The 18,055-nt window shown below is 48.5% G+C and overlaps 2 protein-coding genes across 2 annotated transcripts in view; one reads left to right on the top strand and one right to left on the bottom strand.

Annotated features, from left to right (window-relative positions):
* LOC135817238 (homologous-pairing protein 2 homolog) overlaps positions 1-7,193 on the bottom strand; it is a 33,621-nt gene extending 26,428 nt beyond the window's left edge. Inside the window, exons 1-2 of the mRNA XM_065330364.1 lie at positions 7,028-7,193; positions 6,564-6,614 (exon numbers count right to left, since the gene is read on the bottom strand). Of these exons, the coding sequence (XP_065186436.1) occupies positions 6,564-6,614; positions 7,028-7,049 (73 nt within the window). The 5' untranslated portion in view covers positions 7,050-7,193. The remainder of the gene's footprint in view (positions 1-6,563; positions 6,615-7,027) is intronic.
* A 224-nt stretch (positions 7,194-7,417) lies between these two features.
* The window catches only part of LOC135817224 (tectonic-2-like), a 25,040-nt gene continuing 14,402 nt past the window's right edge, over positions 7,418-18,055 (top strand). The window contains exons 1-2 of the mRNA XM_065330352.1: positions 7,418-7,972; positions 11,372-11,462. Coding sequence (XP_065186424.1) covers positions 7,876-7,972; positions 11,372-11,462 — 188 coding nt within the window. The 5' untranslated portion in view covers positions 7,418-7,875. The remainder of the gene's footprint in view (positions 7,973-11,371; positions 11,463-18,055) is intronic.

Here is an 18,055-nt window from a genome sequence, read left to right as displayed (position 1 = left end):
CATTAAGAAGAGAGCAAATTCGTGGGAAGTTCTCGGTATACCACCACTCATGCGGCAAAAAGGAGGTAATAACTACAATGCATACTTGAAAAGCGTTAAGAAAGTTCTTTCCCAAGTACCAGATCACAGTTTGAGCACCTCCACCCTGTTGGAACTGCAAGCCGATCCGCGAGTAAAGCGTCTATATGACACCCACTTCAAAAACAATCCCGATCACATCAGTTACCCGTCTGTGAGAAATGTGATTGCATCCAACATACTCAACTATGATTCCACTACCGATCAAGTTCGCGATTCCGTTTCAGATGTCAGGAAGAAGAGAAAGGCACCTTTAACATCGGTGCCTTTCAATCTACTACAAGATCATGAATTTGATCGATGGATCCTGCAAATCCTGGACAGTTTCCTCCGGCATACAAATATACCGGTAACCTTTTTGAAGAGCAACTATTTCACAAGCCGATCACAACTGCTGCAACTCTACAATGAAGATCGACTGAGGTTCAGGAGTCGGGTGGAAGCGGCTGCGGATGCCCTGAAGACGCAGACGATGAACGACTACACTACTCTGGTCAACGAGACGAATCGCATCTACATGTCCAGGTACCCGTTTGCAGCCATAGCAGGTGCCATGGGAATCAACAAACACGTCGATGGGTTCCTTCGATCAGAACGAAAGATTCAGGAACTAACCACCCTTGTGATAGCTATACCGGGATCACAGCTCAAGTTTCAAGATCTCAACGATATGACTTCCACCTATGGTAGAACAACAGAAGCAAAATTGATCCATCCCGAGCATTTCATGATCAGAGCACAAAAGGTGATGGTGGACGATGCATCATTCATTCAACAGGTGCTGAAGGACAAAAGCAGGATCACTCGTATCATCAAGGATATCCTGAGCGGACGCTCCATGTGATCACGTGCCAAATATTTTCAGGCTATGATCAAGAATGGACTATCCTCTCAGCAGTGCCGATATCAAAGGAAGATTGAATGGTGTCGGAGGGTTCGTGGGCTGCACGAGTTACGACCTCTTGCCACCCTTGAACAATGGAGACTTTTGTATCGTCAACACCGACAACGTTCTACCGGTGTACGATGCAACGGAAGGCGGACATCATTGGTTGACCGTGTGTCGCGAGCAAAACGTGATCCTGGTTTTTGACAGTTTCGGACGCAGTCTATACACTATGGAGCAAGATTACACTGAACCTGCACTGTGCGATTTCTTTAAAGAAGCCTACGCAGACTGTAAGATCATCACCAACACCCAAGCCGTTCAAGACAGAAGCACAGCAGTATGTGGATGGTATGCCATATTGATGGGAAAGCTATTTTCCAAATATGGTCTGGATGAAGCACTTCGAATTTTCCGAAGAGTCTTTGATGATGACGAAAAGCTGGAAAACGATCAACTGGTTCTCAGTTCAGGTGCCCTGGAAGGTGCTGGAGCCTTTTGGGACAACAAAGTGCAAAAGGCAATTCAGGATGGAAGACGGAAGAAGAAGACAGAACCCGCACAGTTCCATACGAAACTGGCTAACGAATTGCACAAGCCCAGACGAGTGCATTTCAAAAGACGCAAGGTGAAGAGCAGAGCAATTGACCATATATGGAGTGCAGATCTCGTGGATATGCAACGGTTTGCCCGAAGCAATAAGAACATCAAATTCCTGCTAACAGTCATCGACTTATACAGCCGCTATGCCTGGGCAATGCCTTTGAAATCGAAGACGGGTACCGCCGTGAGAGATGCGTTCGATAAGATTGTCAGTACATCCGGAAGGACACCGCTAAAACTCTGGGTAGACGAAGGCAAGGAATTCTACAATGCCCCCATGAAACGATGGTTATCACAACACAACGTCATCATGTACAGCACCCATAACGAGGGTAAAGCGGTGGTGGTCGAGCGCTTCAATAGAACGTTGAAGGCAAGAATGTGGCGTCACTTTACAGAGAAATCCACGAACACGTACCTCAATGTCCTACCTCATCTACTAGACCGCTACAACCAGTCAAAGCATAGAAGCATTGGGATGACACCTCACGAAGCATCGAACGGTAGAATACCAAAAGATGCAGATCAACAAGACCCCCTGCAGTCAAAACCCAAGTTCAAAGTGGGTGACGAGGTGCGCCTAACCGTATCTAAGCGTCATTTCGAGAAGGGCTACACTGCGAACTGGACGGAGGAAGTATTCGAGGTGGATGAAATCCTATCAACATCACCACACACCTACAGGATTCGTGATCTGATGGGAGAACACATCATCGGATCGTTTTACGAAGCAGAACTGCAACACGCCAGAGAGACCGGTTTGAGATTCGACAAGGTGTTAAAATACAACAAGGATCAACGTCTTGTGCAATGGAAAGGCTACACAGATAATAAATTCAATACCTGGCTCACAAAGAAGGATGTGAACAGTCTTCGGTCATGATTCACAATGTCATTCATATTGAAAAATAAAAAATAAATGATTGAGTGCTATGTACAAGCTGATGGCGTTCATGAGAATTATCGCATGAGTATGAGGGGTATACTGCTGGACACTTTCACGAGTGCGTTAGCACGACGAAAAATATAAGGGATACGGTATGTACAGAGTACGAATGGTATAATCCAGTTATCCCATGTACTATTCCAAATAGAGCGCGATCAGCACTAAGACATGTATCGATTATCCCACGAGTACGAGCAAGAGTACATGTACTCTTGGTACGAGGGGTACACCGCTAGATATTTTCATGAGTGCGTCAGCACGATTGAAAATATAATGGGTACGGTATGCACAGAGTACGAATGGTATAATCCATTTATCCCATGTACTATCCCAAATAGAGCGTGATCAGCACTAACATCTCCCTTATTTACTCTGTCGCAAGACCCGGGGAATATTCGTGCTCCGAGCGGGGAATATTGACAGTTGAGTCCTCTTTCCAAGATTCCTTTTGAATTCCTCTCTACCATCTCTGTATGAGAAGAGACCACGGAATTCCGTATATGTATAGCATCCACCGATCGTGCAGTTCGCTGTGATGTCATTGCACAGTGTATGTATATTATGTGCATGTGTGTGTGTGTGTTTGTGTGGTACATGATGCATCCTACAATCCACTGTGACGTCAATGCACACTCCATGATGTGCGCATCCATGGTCCGTGTGCCTTACGTATTTCCACCCCTGAAAATATATGAAAATCAAGTACTATGAGAGTAAGAATTATATGAGCAGAAAGCTAGAAAAATCCTCCGTCTCATCGACATTTCAATAGAAGAAAGGCATTCACATCTCAATCTGATATCATAGTCGAAAGATTCCAAACCCGAACAAAAAAGACTCACCATGACGGGGGCGTCTTTCCGCTTTCGAAACACATCGTGTTCTCCAAGGTCGTCACCTCCCCGTGGCGTGACCCCTTGGTCTTGTTTGAGACGTCTAGACGTAGCCTTGTTTACAAAGGTCATCGCGGCGTGAACTTTGACCTCGAGGTGAAGTAGTCTCAACCTGCAGTTTCATTATCGACTCCTTCTTGCAGTGTGAAGAAGCTAAAATGGCGTGGACATTTTCTGAGACGTGCAGAGCAGAGAAATGGTATTTATTTTCATGCGATAATGAAGAGTTCTCAATCCGTCGCCTCAGTGCTAGCAAGACAACCAGGGATCTTGACCCGATGATAGCACATCCCAGAAGATTCGATATGTCACCACTCACTGCTGCTGAGTATATTATCTGCAGGGTCACCAGTCTGATCTTGAATGTGAAGAATAGGAAACAGCACCTTCCTAAAATCGTCATCGGTGGTGTGGAGGACTACGGAACTATTAGTGAGACTGATGATGGTGTCATACTGCGAAGGTGGACTGATGGTAGACACTCATTCTACAAGCTTAGTGACATGCGTGACGAACCGTGCTCTCAACACATCATCGACCTCTTCGCTGATGCAACCTATTTGGATTCCAGCGACGTAATGCAACTTGTCAAGGAGGTGAACGAAAAATGAAGTCTCTCGAGTTGATCGTGTGCGTGTACGACGTAGTACCAAGGCCGTTCAACTCCGTGCCGTTGCAACAAGAGTAACGCGGATTCGTGTGCGGGTTGGTACGATCGACATCGGCGACGATGGATTCATCTCCAAATTACCCGAGTCGACTGTTGACACGATGGCGGTGCAAAGGAGGTCGTCGACTGACAGTTCCATTGCTGACTGGGTGGAACCATTGGTGCACATCAGAGCGTCCGACAACTCCACCTCGTACTGCGTGTCACGGAAGAGATCATGGGTGAATCCATCCTCACACGTATTCGAAGAGTAAACTTTGTGGTCTCTCATCCAATACCAGCTTGATGAAATCAGGACAACAAGAACTGAATTGTACTACCTTTCTCCTCCACTCCATTGCGATATTCACTGTTCGTTCCATTATTCTTTGTAATGACATGTATCGTATCTATCAAGAACTGACCTTTCTGACGTGTGTGCGAGCAGGACCATTTTTGAAAAATTGCATGGGGAGGTGGGGTAGGTCACGGAAAAAACTTCATGATAAACACCATATTCAACATTCTACTTTTTATACCCACTCCCATCCGGGGCAAGGTGGCCCAAAAAAGTGAGATTCAAACCCACATGTGCACAACACATATTTTCAATAATACCCCATTTTTTGGGGTCAGGGCACCCCCTGGCACATATTTTTATCCGCAAAAAAACCGGGCCAAAAATAATTTTCACCGCAAAAATGGGGTACTATTAGTACCCCATTTTTCAATAATACCCCATTTTTTGGGACCCGGGCGCCCCCTGGCCCAGAACCCGCTCGTCGCTTCCTACTTGCAAGTGTGGAATAGCGTTCCTGACTGGCAAGAGTGCACCGTGCGAATGCCAGCATTGGAACGTGCACAGTGCACTAACGGCAAGTGGTTTGAGAAGGAGTTGTGTGTCCTCAGAGATAGAGCAGCTGGCCACCGCACTGAGGAGAAGAAGAAAACTAGAGCGGCTGTGTCGTCGAATACTCCCCTGCAGTATCTGTCACCCTCCAGCAGAACTGAAAGGATCAGTTCAAGTCGGCTAGTGCGGCGGCAATTCAATAGAGACCTGTCTAAGTATGAGCATCTCTCAGTCATGCAGTCGGAGAAGCAGTCGCCTGAGCGGTCTCCTGTATGCTCAGCCATTGAGCGCGATTTCCCCATGACCGTCAGTCCGTGACCGATTCTGGTGTTGAGGAGGCACGGGATGTGTTGCAAGCTGGATGGGCTGCTGACAAGGCTGAATGACAGCGAGACCAGTCCAGCAACGAGCAGGGTTCCCATGGGAATAGGTGGAGTTTGCTCACCTATCGAGTTGCTTTGGCTGTATTCTCAAGGAGCAGAGCTGCATACGAGGCGCTGCAGTCATTCGGCATTTTTAAGCTGCCGAGTATACGGTCCCTGCAACACTATACCAGTGCATACTTGGATAAGCCTGGCCGATGTGAATCCAGCATCAAATTCCAGAAAAAAGTGCATGATGGTGTGAAGAAGGCAGCACATCATAAAAGCTTTCCTCCGATTGGCGAAGGAGTGATGATATTTGATGAAGTAAAAGGAATCAGCAAGATACTGGGGAACTCAAGAAGCCATGAAGTGTACGGCCTAGCCATGGCTGACGAGGGCATGGTCAGTTTGTGCGATGTATTTGCAGAGCTCAAAGGAAAGAAAACGAAGCGGGCAGAGTATGTCCTGCAGTTTATGTGACACATGTCCTCCAGTTTTGATGTGCATGGGCCCTATTTCACCACGCACTCCTGCCTGAACGCCAAGTTCATTCTGGCATGGGTACTGGATACCCTACGCCTCCTTCATGACATCGGCTTCAAGACATGTGCAGTAATCTGTGATGGTACTGCTAGGAGCGTATCAGTCATCAAATCCATGATGGGTGTCCGTGGTGCATACGGTATCAAGTCAAGTTCTAACAGGCCTGTGATTAACTCGTCGACCCCACATCCATAGGCCTTATGCACATTGTACAGATGTACAAAGTTCTGTACTAGGACCGTAGGTGTGTACAGACCCGGTTGGGTGTTCATTGTGTGCTATGCATGCACATTTGACCAATTTTAGCCTCATAATTAATGGCAAACAATCGCTTTTCCAGCTTTTCACTTTGGTTAGAACTAAAAACTAGCTAGATCTTAGTCAAAAAAAAAGTTTTCGTATGAAATGCCTTCAGAGCCCATTTCTTAGTGGAAATTGAAGAAACCACAATAGGGCTCTGCACATTCAACACCCAACCGGGTCTACGGGATTCTACGAGATTTCGTGCATCTGTACAATGTGCATAAGGCCTATTCTGGCGCCACAAGAAGTTGTTCTACATTGTCTGTCCTCAGTATCCTGCACACCAGATGAAGAACACGGTGAATGTGCTACATTCGAAATTGAATCCAATTGCAACATTTGCGGGTACAAATTGGTCTGTGCTCGCAAATCTCGGACTAAAACCGGCGCAAAGGCATCCCAGTGTACTGGCAGTAACAGAACTACACTAGAGAGCATCCCACTCACCTGCGCTGTACGGCCGATTCTGCTGCGCCAGGTACGCCAGCACTTTGCTGGCTGCACAGCACACAGCACACGACGGTATTCGCACACGAACAAGGACACACAAGCATACATCACGGGCGTACGCGGGGGACAAACACACACGTAAACATGCATCCACACACAAACTACATTTTAGTGCTGGCAACTGAAAAGTGAGAAGAGAAAGGCCACAGCAACACACTACATGCATGTTCAAATCTATCAATCTTAAAAAATGTTTTGTCCGATTCAAGCAAATTGGTTGAAAATCTGGCGTTCACCTGCCGACGTCATGCTGTGCGATCAATAAGCGCACGTACATTGTATGTACTGTACCTGCATTCCCCTAGCTAAGAGTAGCCGAGCAACGGACAGGATAAATTGTCACGATATTACTGCATGAAATATTTCTGGGAACACCAATGGATAATGTATCGTCAACTGACCTCCGGCCACGGCGTCCTTCATCGCCACTGATATTGGGAGAGAAGATCGTCCTGCACGTTATAGAACAAGGAACTACAGGCAGTCTTCACAAGCATCGACTGTCTCCTTCGTTCACGATCACAGAAACAAAATCCTGATTTGCTTGATGTCTGGCTCGTGAGTATCCTGCACCGAATGCAGCATCATGCTGCATTACATGCATGTAGGAACATGTTTTTGGATTTCCCGCGAGAAGGTCAGGAAGTGTGTTAGTTGTTGCCAGGGGAACTACACGCATCGTTTATCGAGGACGCTAGCCGGCCCTAGCCTAGGCCCTACACTACAGTCTACACTGACTGTCACCATGCATGCCCGCGTAGCTAGCTGCATGCTGGTGCATTTGAAAAAATAAAGCAGCTTCATTTCTTGTTGTAGCAGAAAATGAATCAGGCTCGGATCTTGCCTCTACCACTGAGTACGACTACGAGTGGAAAGATGAACTAACTTACTATTAGAATACTATGATCATGGTGCTCTGTGTTTTGCACTGAACTACTTCTGAAGTCTGAAAGCCAGACTGTAAAATTTAGCATTGGAGGCGTATGAAGTGCCCCTGCATTTGTACCTCTAGGGGCCTGTCAAGGAAGGGAGGACATAGAATGATAGATGCAGCATCGTGGCTTTGCTAACTAACTAAGTAACTTCGCAGAATATCCGGAAAGTGTAACGAGCAGCATTATTCAATGCTGCCAACATCACACAGACTAACTGTGCTGCAGGCGAGGCTAACGGCTATTCACTCTCTGCACACACGCCACGGATCGGCTTTGGATACCACTCTGGCCCGTCTGGGTCTACAAGAACCGCTATGTTGCTGTGCCACACACGCTGCTATGTAACTGTGCGTATGCTCCTGACGCTGGTGGCAGTAGCTGGTGCTAACTTTGCGGTGACGACTGTGTGGGGTGAGTTACAAGTCTTGTAAACGATACAGTAAAATAGCAAATATGTTTTTGCTGAAGAGCCTACGGTCATAGTCACATCAATATTACAATAATCATTAAGTCCATGTATGATGTAGACTGTTGAGAGGAGCGAGTGATCATGGTGATGTGACAACTCATTCAGCTACGCAGTCCCTACACGTGCAGGGGCGCAGAGGGGTTCAGTCCAAGTCATTCCTGGCTGTCTGCGTGCCCAGTATCATGCAGCTTGCAATTGCAAAACACTCAAGCTGCTTTGTCAGACCGTGGAAGATACGCGGAAATAGCTGGTACCCGGGTGTGCCATGAACCATTCTGCCTTCGTCCCTGACATGCTCACACCTATAGCACAGTACAGCAAAAGGCGACGATGCACTTGCTCTATACATCGTGTATGTAGTATGCTCATATGAATAGGTGAGGACAATGAAGTGACGCGACGGCAAGCGAGGTTACTTGCAATTTACTACACGCGTATTGAAAAGGGCTGCAAACGGGTGCAAGTGGCTGTCGACCGCCATGTGGTGGCAAATCACGTGATTGCGTACTTGCCAAGCAGGGACTTGGCAGAGTGCCTACACTTTGACACGAGCTCCGTTCGCTTGTTGAGAGAGGTGCTGCGATCGGATATGCTGATGTGGTGTTTTGCCGTGATACATAAATTGCAGCGCTTGGTGACATTAGTGTAAGCTTGGGCACGTTCCTTGATGGACCAGCCAATCTCGTAGGTCTTTGTTCTGGTGTTTTAGGCTCCATACATACTTCACCAGCTCGGTATTTGTTTCATAGTGTTCGGGGCGCAGCGGCGTCATAATTATGGTTGCCATACCTGGACTTGAAATCCAAACTCCAAAGTTTCCGGCATCCTTGGGGCTTCATCATGGAGTATTTCCATCACATTAGCTACGTTTTGAAGCCACAGTTCTTAGTGCCCCCTCCTGTCGCATCGACCAATTAGTGTAGCACACCTCTAGTGCTGCTCCGATGGTAGCAGGCATTCTACCTGCTTGCACTGGTGCGTGCCTTTCTACCTTGGTCCGAGCTAGTGGCACTGACCCACTTTTACGTTCACTGGCACCTGCGTGCTTAGTAGTCACACATTGGCTACCGTTATAGGCTGGCCGGCTTGGAACAATATAGTGATCAGTGCCGCTGTCTGATGATCATCCCGAGTGCAAGGAATTCGAGTTGCACTGCAGAAACAGCCGTCTCATCTCCTGAACTGGTCTTGCTGCCTGTGCTATGTACCTGGGTTCCTCTGAGGTTTAATGGTAGTCATCAGGAGAGTGTCCGGAGAATCAATATGATGAGATGCCTTCCCAGAACACACTTGCTTCTGACAGAACTTTGAAGCTGCTCTGCTGTTCGGCTTGGTAATAGATTTTATCTGGAGTTGCATGGCATGAATGGAATGTCTTAGAGTCCTTTCTGTATCCAACACACTTGCATGGAGATGCAGTATGCGAATAGAGCAGTTTGCCCGGACATCTGACTCGGCCATGGGTTATGCGCGCAATAGGTGCTCCACATTGCGTGGTCTAACATTGACACTGTGTGCTTTAACAGGCAGTCCGAGTGTCACGACCGGTGCCTCACTGGGAACCATGCCCCCCCCCCCCCTCAGTATGACTGGCGTTTCTTCTTCAGTTCTACACCTGCCCAGTATGCTTGCTTAGTGCACTGCCACTGTGCGTGCAGTACACCCTTGCAGTACCACAGACCCGCAGTCAATTGTGACTACGTGCTTATTCGTCACTTTCTGTCGACAATCCAGAGTCACTGTGCCTTCAAGATAATATTACCAAACGTGCACTTCGAGCCCATGCTATAGTGCAACATTCGCCCGGCTTTAATCATCCACCGGCTGTATACCAACAATTGTGTGTGGAGTGTGCGGGTTACAACTGGTGCATCAGTCAGTGGCATGCGTTCTACTGTCGTGGACATGGAAATCCGATCGCACGTCTGGCGGCCCAGGGCGCTGGCCATGCAGCCGTGGGTAAGCGGTACACACATGCGCTGCCGCGTGCCAGCCGCATCGGATAAAAATGTGCACTGCATGCAACGACTACTTACGTTCTGTACGCACTGAGGGCGCCGGCCCCGGCCATTTGACTGGATTTCCATGTCCACGACGGTAGCATGTATGTTGATACTAGTAGCAGCCACCGTCTGGTTGTGTATTGAATACAACTAGCTGGGCTACTGCTACTCTTATGTTGGTGGCATTATCCTATGGATGATGATACTGCTTCAGGAATAGTACTGCAGTATACATCTTAGCAGGATTCTCTGGCGAAGTTCTGGCAGATCGACTACCGTAGTGACGTGCATAAACTTAAAAGCACGTGTGCCTATACTTGGGCATAAGCACACCCTCACAAATAAGCGCATGGGCTTATAAGTGAACCTAAATGCAGTCCATCCCGCGACACACAGACACCACAAAAACACCATATTCACATAGTTCAATGTGCATTGCGGTATCGCACTATGTGCATAATTATGCAAGGTACCGGTACACTAGCAACTCAACCGCATGCGCCTATGTGTGAGACAAAACGACCCCCCGAAAATAGCAAATAACGCAAAAACTCACTCATAAGCGCATGTGCCTTTACGTGCGTCACTACGGTAGATGCTGTGAGAAGTGGCTGCTGACATGCAGTAGTACAGGCGCTTCAGTTGGAAGTGGGTTGGCAATTTGACTTTTCATCATGTGTTATCCCTGATGCTTGACGGGTGATGGTAAGCCAACGAAACGAGCATCCTGAAGGCATAATAATACAGTCGTCCCTCTCTAATCCGGCACTTTATAATCCAGCACCCTCGATAAACCAGCACAATTTTCAGTAGCCAAAATGTCCTCTTCATGCACATTGCAGCAGTAAATCAGATTTGTTAATCCAGCACCCTCCCTAATCCAGCAGATTTTCGTGGCACAAATGGTGCCGGATTATAGAGGGACCACTGTACACTGGATCTTCCCAAAGTGATATAATTATGGCTTTGTGAATCACATGTGTATGTTGCATGTTCGGCAATTATGTAATAATATGTTCCGTGCTTACCGTTTGTGCATGTGCCGTGTGTGTATGCGTGTGTGTGTGTGTGTGTGTGTGTGTGTGTGTGTGTGTGTGTGCATATGTATGTATCAGTATGCATGTCCGCATGCATGTGAGTGCGAGTGGGTGCTTGTGTGTTTTGTACGCTTGCTCTTGCTTGTGTATGTGTGTCTGTGTGTGTGTGTGTCTGTGTATGTGTGTGAGTGTGTGTGTTTGTGTGTGTGTGTGTGTGTGTGTGTGTGTACGTTATGCATATGCGGGTGTATATGCTTGCCCCGACCGTAATCTTGCTGCTGCATGCATGGTGTTCGAGCAGGACAAGGCACTGAACCAGGGCTGACTACATGCCAGCGGACGATTGAAGTCACAGAGCCCGTCAACGATCAGAGCCTGGTTATCCTGTTTGAGTAAGCCCTGATAGTGCATGACTTGCGGTATGATTAAATACCCTGGAAATGTGCTTGCTCACCTGTGCACCCTCTATAGCAACTCTTGGTGGGAACGGCACTTGCAAAATAATGCGACCAGTGAGACTGCTACAATGCCTATATTGGCTAATGTACTTAGTTGTTTTGCAAGTTCGAGTATCTCTATCTCTGGTACTCCACTGGGACACTCACAGTGGGAGCTATTAGGCCCATTGGCCTCTGTGCGTGCTGGTGACGCACTGTTCCGGTGGACCACAGGCTCCAGTGGTGTGTCAGCCAGGTGTCAAACTGCATAGTCTGCACATGGTACTGAGGTACAGGGCATGACAACTGTGGAACAAACAACACCACACACTAAGCTGCCATGATGAGTGCCTTACTGGTGCTCACTGCTGTTACAAACCCTCGTTGAGCAGTCACGTGATGCTACATAATGGTAAAGTGATGCTATGTTGGTCAGCTCTTGTCCACATGCGACCACATGGGTGTAGTGAAGCTTGCTTGGTCATGAGGTCATGGGAAGGCAAGCCGTAGTAAGAGTGTCTGTGGTGATCTGTGGATCGTGTTAAGTTGACGCAGCAATCCTGCTTCTTATGTATCTAGTCTAGACTAAAGCTGCGGTTCCTGCCATGGCCGTACAGTGTACGCCAGTACGTGTGCATTCATTGGGGAAATGATCACATTATTACATGCAAGACACTGATTGGGCTGCTCGGGATCGGTCAAAACGCACTGCAGTAGTTGCCCATCTCAGTACTTTTTCACTGGTACTAATTCCACAGCCCAACAAACCATAAGGAAGATGATGCAGAGGACAATGAAGGGTCTACAGTGTTCAGCCCAAACACGTGTCTCAACATCACAGCATACCATATGCATCGAGAAAAAGATCAAAAAGAGAAAGAGATCTAAGTAGATGATGAAACTTACTGGAAAAATAGACCTGACTTCCCTTTCTCTATTCTAGACTACAGGAGTAGGGAGGATATAGTGAGGTCGGCTCTCCCTGTGCTCTGCTGCACGCATAGGAGCCAATGCAGGTGTGCTCAAGTGGCTTCTTCAAAGTCCAACATGCCTCGACTTTCCACTTAATGAAACCTTTGGACTGTAGCTGTTGGGTTTGTTTGATCATGGCTGCCAAAAGAGCATTTGAAGGGGAATCCCTCTGAAAGAGTGTTTGTCCGAACGCAATTAGCTTTTCTTGGGTGAATGGCTGAGCAGCCCAATATCATGACTCTTGATGGTAGACGTACAAAGGTTTTTTCCCGCCTTCTGCGGTTTGTTGTTGTTGAGGTTGTTTTCTTGTAGTGGAGCCAACGTTCGTGCACGGTAGCTACATGTATATGTACACTGATGTAGGTGGTCGTTTCCAAGGTTCCCCTAATTTCCCTAAAAGACTGCTCTGCATTATGACATGTATTCCACCTGGCCACCGCAAGAAGCCAGGGATTTCCATTTCGTCATGCAGTTCTGTTTGATGCCAACACTGCAGTGCAAGCACACAGTTCTATATCCCCAGATGAACTAGGTTTATAAGGGCCTGGCAGGGGCTTGGCTCCAGTTTCTGGCAGCAAGGCAAGACTTTCAGTGCAAATGGAAGGCTTGCTGGGTGGTCCTGTGTGGTGCTGTTCCGTTCCAAGTCAAGAAAGTTTCCTGTGCTGGTAGTGCTGCAAGGCCACCCATGAAGGCAACTGTCTGCAGAGATGGCGCACATGTGGCTGGGCTGTGCGTCATCCTTTTGCAATAACAACACGACGCTGCACTTAGCCCGTACAGTACTGTGACTACAGCCGTGCACAGTATGACAATATCACATGACACTGAGTATGACAGCCTTGATGTGTGCCTCAGTGTATCTTGTCAGTGTACATGTACAGTGCAGTGATCAATGAAATCCGATCAAGCGAGTCAATGCCATGCCCGTGGCGCTGTGCAGCCCTAGACCTGCGCACACTGGGATGGTGAACTGGTTCAGGGCTGCGTAAACTTGACTCACGCGATCGGATTTCACCGAGCAGCACTGTAGATCTGACCGATACCCACGTGGACAGGCTGTCCTAGCTGTTTCCCAGTGATTGCATTGCCCCGCTGATGGCAGTATTTAACAGTGCAGCCTCTGCCATCTGTCATGCTGCATGACCGGCCAACCTGGCCAATGCACTGCTATACACAGGAGAACATAGCCCTGTTGTAATTGTTGTGTATGTGACAGGCCTCGTGCCTAAATTCTAAGTAGGATTTGAAAAAAGAATGTACTGGAGTTGCGATGATGAGTATGTGGTGCACGTCACCAAGCCGTCACAATGACAGCTCTCAGGCGCCTCCGCTGACATTACCTGTCCAGACTCTGGCGGTAAGGCATGGTCATGTGATCAAGGAGAGCACAGCGGGAAGCCAGGAATTAGCCATTCGGTGCTTGAAAAGCCTGCGCTGGTATGCACTGCCCTGTAAGCCGGCAGTCAGAGCACTAGCCTGCACAGCGGATAATAGCAAGGCCTGTGCATGGTGGATTGAGGGTGTACTCTGGCTCTTCGGGAGATGTAGCTTTCGGTCACGCAGTGATATCCGTGTATTTGCACGCGCGCGCGCGCTCGCGTGTGTGTGTGTGTCTGTGTGTGCAAATGTGTGTGTGTGTGTGTTGCTATGTCTAACATAGCTGTTCGCTATCATCGCTTCCGCGATGGGCAGGTCTGAGGTCTGAGGTGTGTGTGTGTGTGTGTGTGTGTGTGTGTGTGTGTGTGTGTGTGTGTGTGTGTCTGTCCCCGGGGAAAATTGCGATTCCGCGGCCGCGTTTTTTCCGCGTTTTTTGCAATTTTTTAAAAGACCGCGTTTTCCGCGATTTCCCCGCGTTTTTTAACTTTTTTGTTGCACTAACACGTACACACAGTGCACTGTTCGGTCAGCAACGTCTCATCGTGGCGGCTTTTTACTCAAATATGACGAGTGATTACACCAGAGACTTGTAACTGATTGATTTCACTACATACTCACTGAAAATTGCCGCATTCACCGCATATTTACCGCAAATTCACCGCAAATTATGCCATATTATGCCGCGTTTTCCCCGCGTTTTTTGCGATTTTTTCCCGCAATTTTCCCCGGGGACAGGTGTGTATGTGTGTGTATGTGTGTGTATGTGTGATGTACATCCAGAGAAGTGCAGCATGTGCATGTACACATACATTGGTATTGTAGGCGGAAATGCACGCTTACTCATTGACGCAACCGTGCTGTGTCCCCGTTACTCCGCTGATTGTCTCAATACGTTCTCAACGTCTCGGCTCAGAAATGGTGGTGTGTTGGAACTGCTTTCGGCGAGACAGAATTATCTCCATCACCCACACACATCATCACCGTCCCCTATGCTCAGACACTCAACACATCAGTTGTTTTAGTCATGGAGTTGATGAGGCTTTTTGGCAATTGTGTACTTGATTGGGAAATCATCTTTCTTCTGGTATTCAAACGTAAACAGCAAAATAAGGTCAAAGGCAACGATGTGAAGCGTAAGTTGGTAACATTTCTTCTGTACTCAGTGCTGTGATCGGGTGTCATAAAGACAGATGGGTTGCGATATAAATATCGGAATTCAAGGAGAACTATTTGGAAAAAGATTGTGGTAAAATTCTACAGTTCAACTCTCTTGTATCTGGAATTACTAGTATATTGCAAAACTTGGTGCGTATTCTAGTGGTATAGAAGGTTGAATACGCGAATAATTGCTCCCTGCTCCGAGATCCGATGCAACGTTGTAATGTTCTTTGGCTCGGTGAGACGGAGGATGGCTGATCACATTGATTTTCTATCAAATCGCGTGCGAGGTACTGGCGCTGGCAGCCCGCTGGTTGAGGACTTTCTCATTCCGGAGCTGGCAGCAGCTGGAGGCGATGGCAGGCTATGTAGCGGGCTTGTGGGTTTGTCCGCTCTTGGTCTGCTGGTTGTTGTTGACGATGGCAATGAATACTGGGTGTGTAGTGTTGTGCCACCCGAGAAAGAGCCACTCCTCGACTGCCTTGCCATCTTTGGGTTGATTGGCGGCGTGAAGGTCTTCATCTCACGCGCGTGTGCTATCTCGGTGACTCGTTTTGCACTCCCTCGGCTACTCAGTGGTCGTGTGTCCACACAGGGCAAGGCCACACTACCATGACATTTCGATGATGATGCTGTGGCAATGCGCTCCGACGATAGATCACTGCTGGCTCTGCTCAGTGTTCTCGCCATTGGATGGGCCAGGCTGGTTTGGCTGCGTGTGTTGCTGGCGATCTGAGTAGGGGAGCTTCTGCGTCTGGACATCCCTGGGCCACTGCCGCCACTCTCAGCCTTATCTGCTTTACCGCTGGCCGGGCTCTGCAGGTGAGCTTCCGGGCTTGAGTTGTAATGACGTCGATTCGTCATCCCGGCCCGCGCTGGTGGAGATTCTGGCTGCTGCTCATCAGGAAATACAAACGTACTTGCTTCGACTCCGTCCAATAACGTCGAGATTTCCGAAGGTGCAGATCCTGCCGAAGGCGTTACGGGCAAAGACACTTCCTCCTCGTTCTCGCCGGCACCAAAACTCTCAGAAATCGACCACCTTTGCCGCCGACTTGTACTTTCTGAGTCTCCTCCACTGCTTTGTTCGCTGACGACTGGGGAGTCATACCGTGCAGTTTGTGCCCGCCGCAGCCACGAGAGTCGCCGGTCGAGATTCACTGCGGATTCTGAAAGGACTGCTGCTAGTGGGCTGCCCAGTCGCTGGTCGGTGGGGTCGATGCGGTCAATACGAGGCAAACGGCATACGACTGGCGTGGGATGTCTGCGTTCGTCGCTCGTCGTGCTGGTTTTGTGGCCAGCGCCGGTAGGGACGGACTCGCTCACTCGCACGGACAACGTGGATGAGCTGCTAGAGCCAGTAGAGGAACGACGCGTGGCGCAGCTCTTCGGCAGGAGAGTCACAGTGCTTAGGCTATCCAACGGGCTGAGACTGAAGGTACTGACGGCATTCAAATTACTGGTCGCGGCGTCCACGCCGAGCGTGGACGCAGTTCCATTGTCCAATGCGCTGGGGGCGCTCATTCCGCTAGGCGAGAACTTACGTTCCGTGTGTGCGTGGGAGACTAACATTATAACAATCCTTGCGCAAGAAATCACCCGTAACTACCTATTAGGTCTTCTGCCGTTCCGACGATGAGATCGACTTGTTTTATAAATCCTCGCTCGAGAGCAATTTCTAGTCCCGCACATGGTAGGTCAACGTCAACGGGTTAGGAAGCGGTGTCGCGTACATGTACCTTCGGACTGCCGCGGATCATTGCGAGATGGCCAACCCCAAAGCCGAGGAAGGCCCAAGCATTTTGCACAGGTCACCGAGACATCCCTGGCCCATTTCGACATCGATCGAGCCCTTGCCCAGCTGTCAAGGTGTGTAAAATCGGCGCCAGAGTGACAACGTGTCGCGAGGCAAGCGCACAACGCGGCTGCGGGACAACAACACCGCGAAGTACCTAACCGGCTAGCTGTGTGCCATACACCAGATACACACGCTGTAGAGTCTACTCTGTACTGTACTCTGTAGTCGTGGTAGTGTAGTAGATCTACTACTACATGATTGTAGTAGTACGTAGGGGTCTACCATGGCCTACATCACATGTAGGGGCTATGGCGCTAGGGAGCTGAAGCCCAGTGAAGGAGTTCCAGTATCCGCGAGTACAGACAGTAGCATGCGCTCCATCGATGGTCCAGTCCAGGTTGTTGCTGAGATTTTGTTTTGTATCGCAGACCAAACCGACAATGATCATGATGATACCCTATGAGTATAATTATGATTATGATGGCAATAAAGTCGATCTAGTGTATGTATGCGCTGGGCATAACCCGGCCATCAATGAGTGGTGTCAGTGAGATCTCCACTCCACTCCACGTTCAACAGTTACTGCACTCTGCGGACCGGGATTGATTGGTCATGCACAAACCCATACTTGATATTATCTGCCTATGTGGCAATTACATCATGACTTACATGAGTGATCGAATGACCAGGATGATGCCACAGCAGCCATGCAGTCACAGTGAGTAGATGAAGGTCGATGCGCTTGGCCAATTGGCAGTGCTCGCTTTCTGAAGCTGATGAAGTCTCTGATCTGGGATGCAGAACTGAACAGTGCTGTCAACACTACCAATGCCCACAGCTAGTGTCAACAGCATGTCAAGTACTGTTACAACACCAGTACTGGCAGTAGCCTGGTTATGGGTCAGCTGTCAGAATGACGTCAGCTGCAATAACGGACCAGATGACTTGTCCAACCCAGGGGCAGAGCCCAGTGCGCAGACATCCGGGTAGGCTGACAATCTTCGCTACAGTACCATAACTGGCATAGGGTCCAGGACTTCGGCTTCTGTCTCGAATGGAGTATACTGTGATTAGCTACCTTCAGCTTCTGATGGTGCCGTTCCGTAAACAAGGTTTGGAGCCAATGCTATGTTGAGTGTCTCGGGTTGGGGTATAGAGTACAAGGCGGCTATCACCAGTAGTATAATATTAATACCATACAACAATTAGCAATTGATCTGAAAGTTTCTGAATGCATGGTGAT

This window comes from Sycon ciliatum, chromosome 5 (genome assembly GCF_964019385.1).
Source record: "Sycon ciliatum chromosome 5, ocSycCili1.1, whole genome shotgun sequence".
NCBI lineage: Eukaryota > Metazoa > Porifera > Calcarea > Leucosolenida > Sycettidae > Sycon > Sycon ciliatum.
The sequence above is the reverse complement of the archived record's forward strand: the minus strand, read 5'-3'. Positions and strand labels throughout refer to the sequence as shown.